General features: G+C 47.1%; 1 protein-coding gene across 1 annotated transcript in view; it reads left to right on the top strand.

Moving 5' to 3' along the window:
• CACNA1C (calcium voltage-gated channel subunit alpha1 C) overlaps window positions 1-17194 on the top strand; it is a 665077-nt gene that overhangs the window by 387566 nt on the left and 260317 nt on the right. The window contains exons 4-5 of the mRNA XM_019793444.2: window positions 6931-7070; window positions 13497-13636. Coding sequence (XP_019649003.2) covers window positions 6931-7070; window positions 13497-13636 — 280 coding nt within the window. The remainder of the gene's footprint in view (window positions 1-6930; window positions 7071-13496; window positions 13637-17194) is intronic.

Genomic DNA, 17194 nt, shown 5'->3' with positions numbered 1-17194 from the left:
GGGTGGAGGAGGTCAACTGGAGGGACCTCCTGCTGTGGGCAGGAGGCTGGCCCATGTGCCATTCGGGCACTCCAAGAGGGGGATGCAGGCAAACGTGACAAAGGTTGACTGTTCCCTCTGTACTGACCACATACTGGACACCAGACAGAAAGCTGAAGCAGGCCGGTCTCTACCCTGTGGGGGTTTACACAGTCCCTGGACTGGGGAGGCACCCAGGGATGGACAGAAATGCGGTCTTGGAGACAAGGGCAGTGAAGGGTCCAGGAGGAGCAGACAGGCCCGTACCCCGACATCTGAGGTGGCCTGCTTGGCACTCTTTGGATCTGAGGCAGGTGCCTCTGAGCTGGGGCAGCCAAGGCAAGACGGGCCTCCTGAGGGGAAGATGTGAACTTGAGAAATTAGTAAGTGGATAAGTCACTTCAACTTAGCATCATGGATAATCATGGAGAAACAGTCCAGTTGAAGGAGAGTTTTTGTTTTTTTTAAACTGAGCTACTGTAAAACCGACAACATTGACATACTTCTCAACTCACTCAACCTCGGTTGCTACTTGCCCTCACTAAATAGGTGAAATTTTTTTCCCAAAGCTGCTTTATTCTTAGGGTATTAAATGGTTTGTCCTGTCCCCTCTTTCTTTGCTAGAAGTCCTGAGTCTTAAGACCAGACCATTTGAACCACCAGACACCTTCTAAATGAGGCCCTTGGGAAGAGCCTGCCCTCAAAAAATGTGAAGGTGAAGCATTCGTCTTCAGGGGACTCCACGTCCCTTCCCAGCCCCCTTCTTCCCAATCCAGGTGCCCCAGGCATCTGTCCAGGCGTCTGTCCAGGGTTTCAGAGAAGATTACGCTCTCAACTTTCTGATGAGTTAGCCCCCATGAAAGTGAAGGCTGATATAGGTTTATCATCATGTACTTTGTTTGGAGATCCCTAAGGAAAACCTTTAAGATCCAAAGGAATATTTCTCTTTTTTTTCACTATGGTAAACTCTATATAATATAAAATTTTCCATCCTAACCATTTTTAAGTGCACACCTCAGGGGCACTAATTATACTCCACTTTCTACTTCCAAAATTTGTCATGCCCTGAAACAGTTCCTCCCTCCCTCCTCTATAACCTCTCCTCTACTTTCTGTCTCTGTGAATTTGCCCATCCTACACTTTTCATATAAATGGAATCTTACAGTGTTTGTCCTTTCGTGACTGTCTCCTTTCACTTAGTGTCATGTTTTCAAGGCTCATCCATGTTGTAGCCTGTCAGACCTTTATTCCTTTTTATGGCTGACTAATATTCCCTTGTATGAATATCCTTCATCTGCTGATGGAAGAAAGGCTTCTTAATGGCTGGATTCCAGGCCCCAGTAGAGACCCCAAGAGAGGAAGACTTGGGGATCCCTGCTTCCCTCCCTTCCAGTCACACCACGTAGGTGGCCCTTTACTGCCCAGTGGCCCTTGATGGGCACAGTAATCCAGGATCCCAGTCAGTCCACAGACAGAGACAGCTGTGCTATGACAGGAGCAACGCCAGACCAGCCATTGGGATACACAACTACTCATCTATGGGGTGGATATGTGGCCTTGGACAAGTCCTCTTATTTCTATATAAGGAGGAGCTTGGGATGTGTGTCCTTGTAGGAGGTCCTTCCAACTTCTCATATTTTGCCAAGTCCCTCAGTGTCCTAAGAGATACTTGCAATGCAGCAAGTGGTGTGGGGCAGAGCAGACCCTCAGGAAATGTGTGTGACCTACTGAATGAAGGAGTGAAGGACCGAGAGAAGAATTAGAGAGTAGGAACTAAGGTATTCCGGTTTCTTCATCTCTCTTCATTAGAGATAGTCAGGAGGCTGTTTTAGAGGTCAGGTTGAATTATGAAACAATCTGGAATACAAGGTGCTGTTTGACACATTATTATTGTGTTTCTTGTCTTTGCACCTTGTACTGAGATGGAATTGTATGACTGGGCTTCTCATCAATTCTGTTTGGTGTAGAAATCTTGGCAGCTTCAATAAATACACTTGCATAAATTTAAGTGAATACACACAGGCTCTCTTAGTATGAATTCTCACACTTGGTCTGTTATATAGCAGGTATTAGCTGTACAGTGTTCAACACAGATGGTGGGCATCACCCAGCTGTGCCATGCGTGTGTACGTGCGTGTGTGTGTGCGTGTGTGCATGCAGGAACATGCACACGTGTATAGACATGACGAGCTCTCCATGGTTGTCCTTGTCTGAAGAGCTCTACCCTGGCATGGCTTCTGCTCGTAAAGAGTCCATGTTCTCCTAAAGCACAAATATTAGTGATCTCCTACTGAAGGACCTTTTTATTATAAAATCTATTTGTATTTATAGTGATCCTCAGAACAATGAGGAGAGGAACTCTTTGTTCCTTTCCATGTCTTGGAATCTGACTGGGCCTTAGGCAGAACTGCACACATACCAGGTATTGGCCTCTTCACTTGCCATAGAATTTTGAAGAGACTTTGGAAGTCCTCTATCACTTTGGAATTGGTGTTCAAAGTTCCAAGAAAAACAGACAAACAAAAAAGCAGTGATTCCTCTTCTCAAAGAAAATCTAATGCAGAAACCAGCATATAAAGCCAATAAAAGTCTTCCAGACTAGTCAGAGATGGCTTTCTTTTTCTTGTATAGTGTCTGTCCATACTCCATCATACAGGTTCCCTGGACTCTTTTGAACTGTGAAAGGATCCTTGGACAACTTATTGTGTGGGTTCAAATGGTGCTGCTCTGGTTCAAGGGGGTGACGGGGGGGGGAATTGTCAGTGAGCAAAGCCCCACTTTCTCAGCCTTTCCAAACCTGTAACTACCCCCAGAGAAGCACTGTGGAAGCCCAGGGCTCTCTGAAGCACTGCATTTTTTTAATGCTTAGTTAGTTCTTTAACAGACAAGGAGACAGACCCAGAGAAGTAAAGTGACTTGCCCAAAGACACACAGCCAGTGGTACCAGAATCAAGATTATCACCATCAAAAGATAATTGATTCTCTGTCCTATAGAATGAAAGGTAGGATGCAGGTACATGAAAAGGTAAAGGGAAAACTAAAATAAACACTGTGCTCATCGTGTTTATTAGTTCCACAAGTGTTTAGAGGACATTATGGTTCCTGGAATCTGAGGCTCTCTCCACTGAATTTTTCTAAGTATTTGAGACATGGGTGTTGCCATGGGTGCCACCTGCCAGTGGTAGCACTGAGAAATGAGCAGGGAGAGAGGAAAGGAAAGGAGAAGAAGATGAAGATGGAAAGGGAGCAGTAAGGGGAAACAGCCCTGGATAGGAAGGAAGGAAGACAGGAGCGTCTGAAAGACCGAAGTCATCACACCTGCCCCAGGCAGGTAGGACTTCACCCTTGATTTGGGAAGGGGGTCCTCCAGGAGCCCCTGGACTCCATTCCAGTGTATTCCCATTCCAGCCTTGAATGTCCTCTCAGTTGCAGGTTTTCATGCTTCCTTGACCCTTTCCAGCCTCAACACAGAATAGTAGGAACGGGCACCTTAGTCTTTCCAGGTTGGCTTCCAAAGTTCCTGAGTTCCCAAAATCACAGGAAAAAAAGGGGGGCAGTTCACAAGCTGAATGTTGTGCATTCTCAAAGAGCTCCGTGGCCCCTCAGGATTCAGGAGAGCACACAGCTCTGGTCTCAGAACTCAGGCAGGAGGAGGGCTATGAAGGAGCGTGTGTTCACAGGACCAGAGGTGCCAAGGCACTGGAGCAGCAAGAGGAAGGTCTTAGACAAACTTCTGCAATTCTCCACTCCATTCATTTTCGCCCTTAGGTGTTTCTGTGGCAAAACAACATATGTTTTGAAAGGATCAACCAAGCTGTTTCACTTGTTTACATTTTTGTTTGTTTCCTCCTTGGGTTTGGAGGGGTGGGGTTAACTTCAAGGGCATTCATTTCCCTAAGGTCAGAATGAATACGACTAAGCACGTGCATGCTCTCAGCAGCACAGAAGACTGTGGTCCAGACCCTGCAGCAAGGGGCAACTGCCCCCTCTCAGGATTCTTTGTCCGGACCCCTTCTTACCGCCCCCTGGACCCTTTTCAGTTCTCAGATCCTTGAACAACTTAGTATGGGGACTCTGACCCAGTTGTGTCTCTGGGGATAAGCAGGGACCAGTGAGAAACTTTCCCTTGGCACCCAGGAAGGCAAGATGAGATGAACGGACCTTGGGACCTAGGGTCAGGAAATCTGCTTTCCCATCTTCTGCACAGATCTCTCTGGCCTTAGTATCTTATCAGCATCCTGGATTTTCAAGTGAGGAGGTTAATTAGATACCCTCAAAGATTCTTCCTGTCTCTCCAACTCAAGCACTTTTAGCAGGATCCTGTAACTTCTGCCAAAGGGGTACATTCCCATAGTGTGAAAGTGCTTTCCAGGGGATGAGTTTGCCCCTCATGGAGAGAGATTCCAGCCTCATCTCTCCTCTCTTTAGTTGGCATGCTCTCCCAGGGCAACCTCATTCAGCCCTCCCCTGCAAGCCGAACACCCTCTGATCCCCCGTGTCTGATCACCAGTAGCCCCAACTGAAAGTCCCACAAATGCTTTAAGTCATCAAGTCCAGAAGTGATGTCTCTCCCCTCAAGTCCCCCACTGCAGTGAGAGGCATCACCATCCAGGATCACCCAAGTTAGGAAACTCAGGGAGGGGGACAGTATACTTCTCTTGCTGCCTCTCCCCCAACCCCTACATGGAACCAGAAACCAAATTACATCCTTTCTATCTCTCAAATCCACCTAGTTCTTACCAATCCCACTGTCTTCCTTGGCTCAAGCCTCCATGGTCTCTGCATCGGTCACCCCCCAACTCCCTCCACCCCCATCACCACCCTCACTCTCTAGGCTGGTGCCAGATTATAGGAAACATTTGACTCCAACATTCACTGTCTCCTCAGAATAGAATCCAAGCACCCCGGGGAAGCCCCAAAGCCCCTGGTCATCTTGTTCCTACCCACCTCTCCGGCCCCAGAGCCTTCACTCCAGCTGATCGGATGCCTGCATTACCCAAAGCTCCCTCCACACACAACTTCCACAAGTTCCATCAGGTTGCACTGTGCCTTTCATAACATGCTTTCCCTTTCAACCCCATCCTGGTGGACACTTTAACACAACGTCACCTAATTTTAAAAGACCAGAGGCTCCTACATGCTGTTATTTGTTCCTGGGTCATGCTCCGGCACCCAAGGCAGCCACATGCCAGACCAACTTAATGATGCTGTAATGGGTAGTGAGTAAAAGACAGTCCTGTCTCTGAGGTGCTGATTAATGCCAGCCTCTCCATTCCCTTCCCACAGCTACTGGCTGATCAGGGCCTTTGCTAGCACATGGGCCAGTGGTTCTTAAACTTTAGGGTGCCTCAGAAACACCTGGAATCATCTGCAATGCACATTTCCAGGCTCCATAGCCAGGAGATCTGCCTCAGTAGGTCTGGGTAGGGCCCAGAATCTGGCATTTTTAAACTTTGCATCCTCAAACTGCTTCACCCTGAGCTGGGCACAGTGAGGCCAGCACTCATTCTAAGTCTAGCAAATCAGGAAGAATGGATGGGAGCACAGGCACGTGTGTGGGCTCACCTCCCCCCACAGAGCTACCCATCAGGCTCTAATGCCCCTGGTCTTGGAGCACCTCCCAGCAGGCTAGGAGGGGTGGTAGGCAGTGGTGGTATGCCTTCCCAGGTGATGACCCCTCTCCACAGTGTGGGTGCGACCTGGAGGTCTTCAGAGAGCTCCAACTGACCCAACAGAGGATGGGAAGATAGGTCCAGGAGTTTTGAGCCTACTGCCTCCTGGGGGCTGTGATTGGGCCTATCCTGCTTGGAGGATCTGTGACCAAATGCCACGTGGACCAGGGTTTTGTGGCTCCAGTGAGAGATGGGCTGAGGCTCCTGCAGAGGCAAGCAGTGGAGCATGAAGGCATCCAGGCAGCCTTCCCCTGGTGGGGCCATTAAGGCTCTGCCCTGGGATCAAGGTTGTGGGAGAAAGCAATTAGTGGTGAGGGAAGCCAGTGAATCAGCACACAGAGTCGGCTTGCTCTAATTGAGCCAACAAGTTTGTCCTGTTAAGTGTGGGCTCCCAGGGACAGGAGCTTCATCCTTAAATGCAAAGCCTTCTTCAAGGTGGCAGAGGGAGGAAAAACACTACCTCCCACTCCTTGAGAAAAGAGATGAGCCTTTTCTCTTCACTGCCCCACCCCAGTGCCTGCCTCCATCCTGGAAATGCTGATTTTCCCAGCTGACTGGATCTATGTCTTTGGACAAAGATTTTTTATTTTCTCAAGAAAGAGAGACTTCAAGTTCAGGGTCAGAGTATATGAGTAGATTGCTTGTGTTTCAGGTGCTGTTAGGAGATTTTCAATGTCTCAACTTCTTTGTGGCTATTTCTGGTCTATCATTTTGAGAACATGGTTAGTACACTCCCCCAAGATGGTTTCTGTTATCTTCAGGGTTTTTTACCTCAAGGTGGCGGTACACTTTTCCTGTGCTTCTGTCCCCTCCTTTCTGAGCACTGTTTCCTCTGTCCCGGCATCATTTCTCTCTAGATCAAGACATTATGAGTTCTCATCTGAGAAGGTACAATGAAACATTCGCTGATTAACTAAATAAGATGTTTCTCCAAAATGTGTAATTTTCCCCCCACCCTAACATTTGCATTTTCAACAGGGGACATTTGAAGCTTAAAAAAAAAAAAGAAGAAAAGAAGAAAAAAAACCCACCTTAATGCTCAATGAATTGGAGCTCTAAGGTTAGAACACACTGTGGAATTGGTAATCTGGCTTGGGAGTCCCACCCAGTGTCCCCCTAGATCCTACCACAGAGGGGCAGCAGTCTCGTCCACCTGCTTGTGAGATCTGCTCTTCAGAACTTTCCAGATCCCCAATCTCATTGACTTTATTTTTCTCTCCCTTCTATTTTTGTTTCCTAGGAACGAGTGGAATATCTCTTTCTCATAATTTTTACTGTGGAAGCATTTTTAAAAGTAATAGCCTATGGACTTCTCTTTCACCCCAACGCTTACCTCCGCAATGGTTGGAATTTACTAGATTTTATAATTGTGGTTGTAGGGTAAGTATCACTACTTTTCTCTCTTCCCTCCCCTCACCCCTTACCATCCACCAACATGTGCCTCCATTTCCTTCTGTTATTTGTATCTCTGATTTGGTCACAGTGGCACTGGGCATCAGGCAAGATGAGAGAATCCGTTAAAAGTCACTTTGAATTCAGACTTTCTGCAAAGGGAAAAGAGCTCTTACTTAGGAACATCTCCCTCACACACACACTCACATGCGTGCATACACACACACACACACACACACACACACACACACACACACACCACAGAGTGGAATGTGACTGCTTTTAATGAAACCCCGGATCCACTATGCAGCTGAGGAGATTCCTCTGCTTGAGGTCTTTTTATTCCATCTCCAACCACATGCAGCCCAACAGCTCTTCAAGCCAGTTCCCCTGCTGTGTCCCTGAGTAGGGTTTGTCCAGTTGGCCTGGTGAGCCACCCTCGGCATGGGGGCGAGGGTGCAGCTGGCATACAGGGTGTTAGGGATGCCCTCTCTCACCTCTACAGCGGGCCTCATCTGGGGCCCCAGGAAACAGACTGCTCGAGATGGGTGGGTGAGGAGACAGCAGAGAACTATGAAGGGCCAAGGTCGTGCGTGGCCTAAGTAGAACCAAACACACCTTCCCCAAACACGCTGTTCCACTGTAGCCTAAGGTAAAGCAAGGTCAATGTATGCTAAAAAGAGAAAAAAGCAATGTGAAAGATCATAGACAAAATTCGGAAGTGATAATCTCCTTATCTAGGAATTAGTAACTTTACGAAAAGATGCTCTGTGAAGTATCCGTGACATCTAATTCAGTAAGACACAGCTGATGACTTCCACCCAGCCCTCTCTTTTGTGGAGGGAGGGCACCTTCACAGCACAGTCTCTCGGGGCTGATCCGTCGCTTCTCTGAGCCTGGAGAGTGGCCACATGGTGGCCACCTTGCCTTTTTACTCCTGTGCAGTCCCAACAGGTTTCAGGGTCAAGGTCAATATGTCATTAGGCTCACACCCCAGGAGGCTGTTTTTGATTGGCACTGTTTGTACCATCCCAGTGAAGACACAGGTCCTTCTGGACTCCTCCAGAGTACTCACTACTCATCTCATGGGAGTGTCCGGTCTTTGTGCAGGAAATAACAAGAGCAAATCAAGACCATTTAGAAGTTACTTCCTTGCCTCTGGCCATCTGGATGACATATTACGGTTATTTGGAACTGTTTTAGGGGTTTTTCTTTGTTGTCTTTTTTTGCACAGCTAATGAATGACACATTTTGGCCACATTAACACTGAAGATATTTGGGTGACATGAGAAGCACTAAAGTTATTAGAGTATTTGCCAAGCATACATCTGGCTTCAGAGGACTCAGAACAAGGATGCCACTATAAGAGATCTTCCTGCTTCCGTTCACACCAGGATAAACAAAGAATAACAGAACAAATACCTTGAATTAACTCTGTAAACCATAGCAAAGGCATTTAAGGTGCCTTGTTCCACATGTCCCTAAATCCTTTCAAATTCAGTCTTTCTCACGGCCTGGGGCTCCAGGGAACCTTTCACACAGGCCTAGAAAAGAGCCCCAGGAATGAGATTGATAGAGAGATAAGGGTGCCTTCAGGGACTAATTTGATTTCAGCAGAGAAGCTACATCTTCTTCTCATGTTTATGGAATGAGTTAGAGTTGACCGTGTCCCATGTTCTGCCCCCTTCGTCCGGAAGCACAGGCAGAGCTCAACCGGAGCTTGGGAGGGAGGAGCAGATGCCTTGCCATGGGCCGCACACTTGGCGACTTCTGCTTGCTTGGACCTTGCTTTATCCCTCGCCTGCTGCTCCTCCCAGTAACCACAGAGGGCAGACTTCGTGGGGTCAGCCCAGACTTCAGTCACATCTTCCTGGGGCCCTGAGGCTAATAAAGAGGAAAGCATCCAGATTTGGCTCTCTTCCAAAAGATGCCTCTGGTTAACTGTTTAAGCCACAGAGGTTACGATGCTAGTGGTCTGCTTAGCTTATGGTTCACCATGACCCTTTCGGCTTTCCCCCCATTACTATCACACATGGACGTATTTGACACCCAGTTTCTCTTCTCCAAGGGCATTGGTCCTAGGGGCTCTCTGTCTAGTCTAAATCTTGGCCCATCCATCTAATTAGGAAAATCACACACACACGCATACACACACAGACACACGGTGTAGCCCAGCCTCCTCTCTACAGCTATGCCTCCTTTTCCTGCCCTTTTTTTTAACCATATTAAATGGATATCTGTCTGCTTCCCTTACATCTCCTGGGAAATATCTACTCTCCCGGGCCCTTCCTCTGCAGCCACTTAGGGGAAGGTTTCTTGGGCCCTCCTACAATCGGAAGGGAATCTGCCTTACCCCGGGAGAGCTGAGTTTGGCTGCCTGCAGCCTGAGTGCCAGGCTGAGAGCTGCTCTCTCATTTCTGCATTGGCATGCTGGGGGCCTGTGACAAGAGGCATTGCCTAACCCCCACAGACCTGTCACATTTCCTTCCTAAAGTGGAAGAGTCTCCTTGGTACAGTGGGGAGATGAGACTGATGAATGAAAGTGGGGAGGACTTCAGAAGCCTCTGTGAGCTACCTCTCCCCACCCCAACCCAGGGACCTAGGGATTCTCACTAGATCCCCCTGCCTGAGACATTCTACTCCAGCCACAAGGGCTTTTGCTACTCTCTCTCTCCCAGTATGGTGGCCCTACCTTTCTGATCTGCTGGGCCCTCTAGAGCCATGTTGTCCTCTTTTTAAAAACTCCAAGTCCAGTTAAGGAACTGCCAGTTACAACTCCTGAAGAATGCCCCCACCAAGCATCCATATCTGAACCCAGCCCTTAGGGACAGGTAGGCACAAAGCAGTGGGTTTGGCTTTATAGTACTTAATCAAGGAGAAACACACCAGCCCCTACCAGCCAAGAACACCTCCTAGACCCCTTCCTGAATTTTCTACCCTTTCAAAATTAAAATAAGACACTTAATAAAGTGTCTGCATCAAGTTGGGGCAGGGAAAAGAGAAGAAAGTTGTCTAACCTCTGTTCCCTTCAATAAATAATGTTTTTGCGAACATCTTGTACCCTAATAAGCACATTGCTTTCTTCCAGGAAATACTAGGAACCAAATCTGGTTTGGATTTGGAATGTTGTTTGACAAACTTGCAAACTAGTCTCCATTTTCTAAGATTTCAGTGATCTAGACTTCAGTGGAAAGAACATTTCTCTGCAGAGAAAGAAGCCCGTTTCCCCCATTCTGGCAACTCTGCCTGGGGCTCAGGGCATCACCAGCTAACATATGACACCATCAAATTGCCAAGCTGAGCTGAAAGAATCAGAGGGCTGAGAATGACTTTAGATGTGGTCTGGCCAGAGTTGTCAAACTTCTTTTAGCTACAGAACCCATTGTTCAAGCAAAGCGTTACTCAGAGAGCCATGAAAGCCACTCTATTCCAGCCACTTATCTCTGGCCTTGCTGCCCAAGAAGTCCCCAAACAGTTCCATAGAACAGTTTGGAAATCCTTCATCTAGATCAACCCCCTCCTTGCTGGGCCCTGCCTGGATTTGAGTTTCTGCAAAACTAAGTCCCCAGCTGTAGCCTCCCCTGTTTCCAGATCCAGTTCCCTGGGCATGAGTCATTTCAGGGGTTCAAGCCTATTCCTCAAGAATGAAGTTGCCCTGGCCCCAAGTGCAGGTCAGATGTGGGAGCCCAGTTCTGATACCTGTGCTTTCCCCTTGGCCCCCGGCCACAACCCAGCACACACTCTACTGACACTGAATCAGTAGTCATCTCTCGTACAAAGGACAGAAACTGCCCCCATGTGTCCTTTCCCCTATTTTTCTTGGTTATCCTAAGAGCCCAAGATTCCGGACTCCCATTCCCACGTGGTTCTTTGCATCCTGTGCCCCTCTCCCTCACTATCTCTGAAAACTTTCCACTGTGCCTTCTGCTCCCCACAGGGCACACCCCATTTAGGGGTCAGTAGACATCTTCTGTAAAGGGCCGGGTGCTTATTTTCAGCTTGCAAGCTGTGCGCTTCGTCCTGACTATTCAACTCTAGCAGGAAAACAGCAATGGACAACAGCAGTATGAAAACAATGGGTGTAGCTGAACTCCAGCAAAACTCCGTTTACAGAGCAAGTGGCCCAAATGCTGCCCCAGACCCGCACCTTTGTCTCTGGCCACTCACTTAACTTCCTGGCTCCCCCAAGGGTCCTGCTCCATCACAGTCTCTCAAGAGATGGCCACTCTCTCCCAAATGCTTCGTTTGGCAGCCCAGAGGTCAGGAGAGAGGTCCTGCATTTCTCTTATTTCTGCTTTCAGACTGCTGGCCCCTTCCCCTTCCTAGCAACCTCTGGTTCTGATGTGTGTGATCAGACCCTCTCACCCCTGCTTCTCCTTATGGTGTCCCCTCTAGGCCTCTGGGAACTCCTTATTTTTTGAAGACAGGAGCTCTTGGCTCACTCCCAACTCTCTCCAACCTCACTATTCCTGCTGTCCCCTCCAGTAGCTTCTTGGTTCCTTGATATCTCCCTCCACCTCCCCAGGGATCCTGACTCCATCCTGTCTCAGCTGCCCACTCCCATGGTTATAGCCAGTATCCCTACCATAACTAATAATCCCATAATCTCACACCAAACACCTGGCTCTGGAAACACCACCAGCCATCTTTCCAGCTTACTCCCTCTAACACTGGCTCTGACAGTCCATTCATCCTGTCCCATTCTCTCTGTTCCTCTGGCCGTTGTGTCCAGTCCTCCTTTTAACCAACTTAGGTGCCCAGCCGCATCACAGTCTCACTTGCATGTACAGTCAGCTTCCTTCTTTACTTAACTTGCTCATTTGGAAAAACACCAACCCCGGTCAAATCCAACTAGATGGAGATCCATCTGGTACCTAAAGCTGAGCCACTGGAAGGGGTAGAGAAACATGCAAAGCTGAGCTGATGGGGTTCACTTTACACCTGTGACCACCAACTTCAAATAGTTCCTTGATGATACCTGGCAATCCTACTCTGTGTGCCTACTCCATTCACTCCTTCACTTTCTTTTGTGAGTCTTTTATACCTTTGCCTCCCCCTTTAAACTTCCAATACCTCTCCCCTTTCACATTTTCATCCAATGACCTCGCTTCGTGTTTCCCTGAGAAAACAGATGTAATCAAGGAGAACATCTGTACCCCTATGATGTGCCTTCCCACTTGAACCATGATAAACCATCCCTTGCCCTATCTAGGCCAGTACCCCTCAGGGTGCAGGAGATCCCTTCCATCTCCTGCAGGATAGCAATCCTCCCAGTAATTTTTCTCTCACTTCTGCATGATCAGATTGTCTATCTCTGTTACATAACTCCCGTTACATATAAAAATGCTGCTGTATCTCCCATTTAAAAACAAACACATCTCTCTTGATTCCACACCCTCTTCTGGCAACCATCTTTTTCTTCTACTACCTTTTACAGCCAAATTCCTCAGAAGGGTTGTCTATACCGTAACCACAAGCCACCAGCCACATGGCCACTCGGTATGGGATATGTGGCTAATCTGAATTGAAACCACACTGACCATGTAACATATATAGCAGATTTCGAAGATTTAGCACAAAGGAGTGACAAACATCTCATGAAAAATTCTTTGTATTTATTACAGTTGAAATGATAATATTTGGGTTATGTTGTGTTAAATAAAATATATTATCACAGTTCATTTCACCTGTATTTACTTTTTTAATGTGACTGCTAGAAAGTTTAAATTACATGTATGGCTCATATTTGGGGCTTGCATCATATTTCTGGTAGATAGAGCTATCTCAGACTCTTCTTCCTATCCTCTCTTGAGCCTGTAGCTAATAGGCATTTGTCCCCATCACTTCTCCAAAATAGATGTTTTCAAAGTCTCAGGAGTCTGCATGTTGCTGAAGCCAGTGGTCACTTTCCCATCCTTGTATCTGCAGCACAAGGCCAATTTCCATGCAGTCACCTATTTGTGCCCAGACAAAATCAAAGGGGAATCATTAGGAGTCAGGAGGTGTATGGGGACGAGAGAGAATGTGGTTCACGGCCATGTGAGGACAGGAGCTAGGAAACCCTGGCATGGAGAGAGGGCCCAGCAAGGGAACAGAGATACTATAGCAAATTTTAGCAATGGTACCCTTCTGTCCAGGCTGCCCAGCTAACACAAAACCAGCTGTGTTCGTGTATAGCTTTGTGACTGCAAAGGGCCTGCCCATTGCCTCTCAGACCTCTCTGGGCAGTGGTGATGCCCTTCGCAGGGCGATACGCACACAGAGGGAATGCCATCTTATGATGGTCACGGTCCCTCCCACACACACACCTTGGCTCTGGTTCCTGCACTGGGGATGCCTGCAAATTCTGCTCTGCCAAGCTTCCTTCAGAGAATTCAGGGTCTGACAGCTCCATATCCCCTTCCTCTCTTCTAGGCTTTTTAGTGCAATTTTAGAACAAGCAACCAAAGCCGACGGGGCAAATGCTCTGGGAGGGAAAGGAGCTGGATTTGACGTGAAGGCACTGAGGGCATTCCGTGTGCTGCGCCCCTTGCGCCTGGTATCTGGAGTCCCAAGTAAGTAAAGCCATTCTTCTGGTTCACAGTGGTATCTTGTCACCCTCCTCTGTTGTCCTGTGCTGAGTTGCCAGGAGCACTTTGCAAAAAAAAAAAAAAAAAAAAAACTGATTCCATATAAAAATGGGGGGGTTTTTTTTTAAATGAATTCCTTTTTTTTAAAAAACCTAACTCTGATGCAAATCAAAACACACTGTGGTCCCAGCTCCTGTGAACACCTGGAGAACATCCATAGCAGCCAAACAGCCAAACGAAGACAGGCTACCCAGGGAAAGAAATCCCTTGGCCATCTGAGCCATCCCTCCAGGGCCCTGGGCTGGGAATTTAAATACATTTGCAGCAGAGGGGCCAGGTGAGCAGAGAAGGCTAATCCCCAAGGCTCAGGCACAAGGTATTTTAGCCAATGAGATTATCTCTACTTTCTGTATTTTTCCAAAGAACAATCAGAATAGCATCAGTCGATGTTCAAAAAGTTCTATTTGCCATTTCTCTCAACCTTCTCCTTCTTTCATGTCAAATGGGATATTTCCGGCTTCAGAAGCCCTATTTATGGGCGGGCTGCATGCCTTTGTGAGAATTGGTTTTGCCCAAGGGTGGAGGGTGTTCAGCTCTCTGAATCAGGCCAAAGGGCATTGGAGAGATATTGTCTATCCAGACATTACTCCCGTGAATGGCCCCTCTTCTACCTCTTCAGATGACCTCCTGGCACTGAACACAGCAGCTTCGGGCATCCAGTGTCACCTCCAACAAAGCACAGCCCCAGTTGCTCTTGGGGGTTAAATCAGAGAGCTCCTCGTTCCACTCCTCCTTGACCTGAGCATAATTCTGGACTTATGTGCTGAGATTTTTCCCTCTCAAGTTAACTCCATCAGATCTGGCCCATAACTCAAGGTAGAGAATGTCCCTATGACTGGGCTGAAACCAGATGAGGTTAGAGATGGGAGCAGGGGAACAGGAAAACAAAGAGGTCCTCTGAACACCGAGCCTTTACCATAGAAACAAGAAGGACTTTATATTAAACTGTTTGATTGTTTGATTCTTTCTGTATGTGCACAGAATAGTGAAAAGATCTTCCCAAAGTAACCTAATTAACCAGCAGCAGAGCGGGACTAGAATCAGGTCTCCTGACTTCCAAACAAACTTTCTTTCCTATCGTACAATACAACTTCTTGTAAAGGATTGACTAGTATATAACTTGATTGTCTTAGACTTTTACACATATATCCCATCTCTTCAATTATGTTATAAGCCCCTGGAAGCCCAGAACTGGGCCCCAATTGTCTCTGTTCCTGCACTGTGCCTACAATGGTCTCTGTACAAGGTAGGGGAATTTACTAGATAAATGAAAGCAAGAGTTGGAATGTTTTCTTCACAGTGGGGCCCCCTAGGCAAATTTTGTGGCCTGTCTTAAACTCAAAAGTGAACCTGGAGCTAAGCCACACAAACACATTTGGAGCAGATTCTTTCTACTTGGCCTTAACCATTTTAGGGCATCTAGGAGTGGAAAAAGTACACAGTTGACCCTTGAACAATGTGGGGATTAGGTGTGCTGACCCCACCTTGTGCAGTTGAAAATCCATGTATAACTTTTGACTCCTCCAAAAGTTCTCTACTATAACCTGCTGTTGACCATAAGTCTTACTGATAACATACACGGTCAGTTAATACATATTTTGTATGTGCTATAATATACTATATTCTTACAATGAAGTAAGCTAGAGAAAAGAAAATGTTATTAAGAAAATCATACAGGGGGGTGCCTGGGTGACTCAGTTGGTGAAGCATCTGCCTTCAGCTCAGATCATGATCCCAGGCTGCTGAGATTGAGTCCCACATCGGGCTCCCTGCTCAGCGGGGAGCCTGCTTCCCTCTCCCCCTGTCCCTCCCCCTTCTCACGCTCTCGCTCTCTCTCTCTCTCTCTCTCTCTCTCTCTCTCGCTCTCACTCCCTCTCTCAAATAAGTAAATAAAATCTTTTAAAAAAAAAGAAACAAAGAAAATCATATGGCGGGGGGGGGCGCGGCAGCACCTGGGTGGCTCAGTTGGTTAAGCATCTGCCTTCGGCTCAGGCCATGATCCCAGGGTCCCATGATGGAGCCCTGAGTCAGGCTCCCTGCTCAGTGGGGAGCCTATTCCTCCCTCTCCATCTGCCCCTCCCCACCCTGCTCATGTGCTCTCTGGAGCACACTTTCCTTGAATAAATAAATACATTCTTAAAAAAAAAAAGAAATCATACAGTGGGAAAAAATACATTTACAGTACTGTTCTGTATTTATCAAAAAAATTCTGCCTGTAAGTAGACCTACACAGTTCAACTCCTATTGTCCAAGGTACAACTGAATATGATGGCCAAGATCCAATTTCCCTTTTGTGAAGCCTAAATTCTTTGGGTTTTCTTGGTCAGTCAGCCCTAACTCAATAGACCAAAATCAAGGAATGAGAAGGAAGGTGAGAATAACTTTAAACATGACTTTAAGGAGCTTAATATGATGGTGAAGCCAATATGTCAGTGACAGAACTATGAACTATTCCAAACTTCCAACCAAACTACAGTGGATAAGGTAAATCTTATCCTCTTATGTACATGCTTATTAGCAGCCCACACTTTCAGAGCATTGTTCTGGGTATGAGGACATACCATAAAGAACAAATATGGTCCCTTCACCTGAGGAATCTGATGATCTAATACGAGTGTATCAGTCAGCCTTTGCTGTAGGAACAAACAATCCCAAATTCTCAAGGACTTAAAACCAGAAACATTTATACCTGGTCATGTTACATGACGATGTGGCCAGCTGCCGCTTTTCTGGACTCAGCTAGACTCTGAGCTTGACCAGCCTCTATAGGCTCCCTCATTCCAGAGCCCAGGTTGAAGAAACATCCAGCAGGTAGGCCATGTTGTTCTCATGGCAGAGGGCAGATGTTCACAAAGAGGGCAAAGAGCTAAACCACACAAGCATATTTTAGGCTTTTGCTCAAAATGGCTTATATCATGGCTCTTCACTTTCCAGAGGCCAAATCAAGTCACATTGCTATCTTTGTCCCAAGGGTAAGGGGACATAGAAGTACCTGTAGAGAAGCAAGGGTGAATAATTGTGAATAAACAGTCTAGTCTAACACAAAGGCATTGAGGAGTTTCTTATTAGCAGAGATAGTTACAGTAATTACTCTAGAAATTCTTCATTAGAGATGCATATGGTTGAGAGTCACTTATGCTTCAGTGCATTAAAGCAGACAATCAGATTAGACACAGTCGCTAGGGTTCCACAGTAGAAACTTCCTAAAGAAGGTGTCACAGCCCCACATGCATTTAATTAATGGTAGAACTGTATTGTGGGGTCAGGAAGAGGTAACATGCCTTGGAATTCTCTCATCAAGAAGATGAGGATATGGGGGCGCCTGGGTGGTGCAGCGGTTAAGCGTCTGCCTTCGGCTCAGGGCGTGATCCCGGCATTATGGGATCGAGCCCCACATCAGGCTCCTCCGCTATGAGCCTGCTTCTTCCTCTCCCACTCCCCCTGCTTGTGTTCCCTCTCTCGCTGGCTGTCTCTATCTCTGTC

This window comes from Ailuropoda melanoleuca, chromosome 16, assembly GCF_002007445.2.
Source record: "Ailuropoda melanoleuca isolate Jingjing chromosome 16, ASM200744v2, whole genome shotgun sequence".
NCBI lineage: Eukaryota > Metazoa > Chordata > Mammalia > Carnivora > Ursidae > Ailuropoda > Ailuropoda melanoleuca.
The sequence above is the reverse complement of the archived record's forward strand: the minus strand, read 5'-3'. Positions and strand labels throughout refer to the sequence as shown.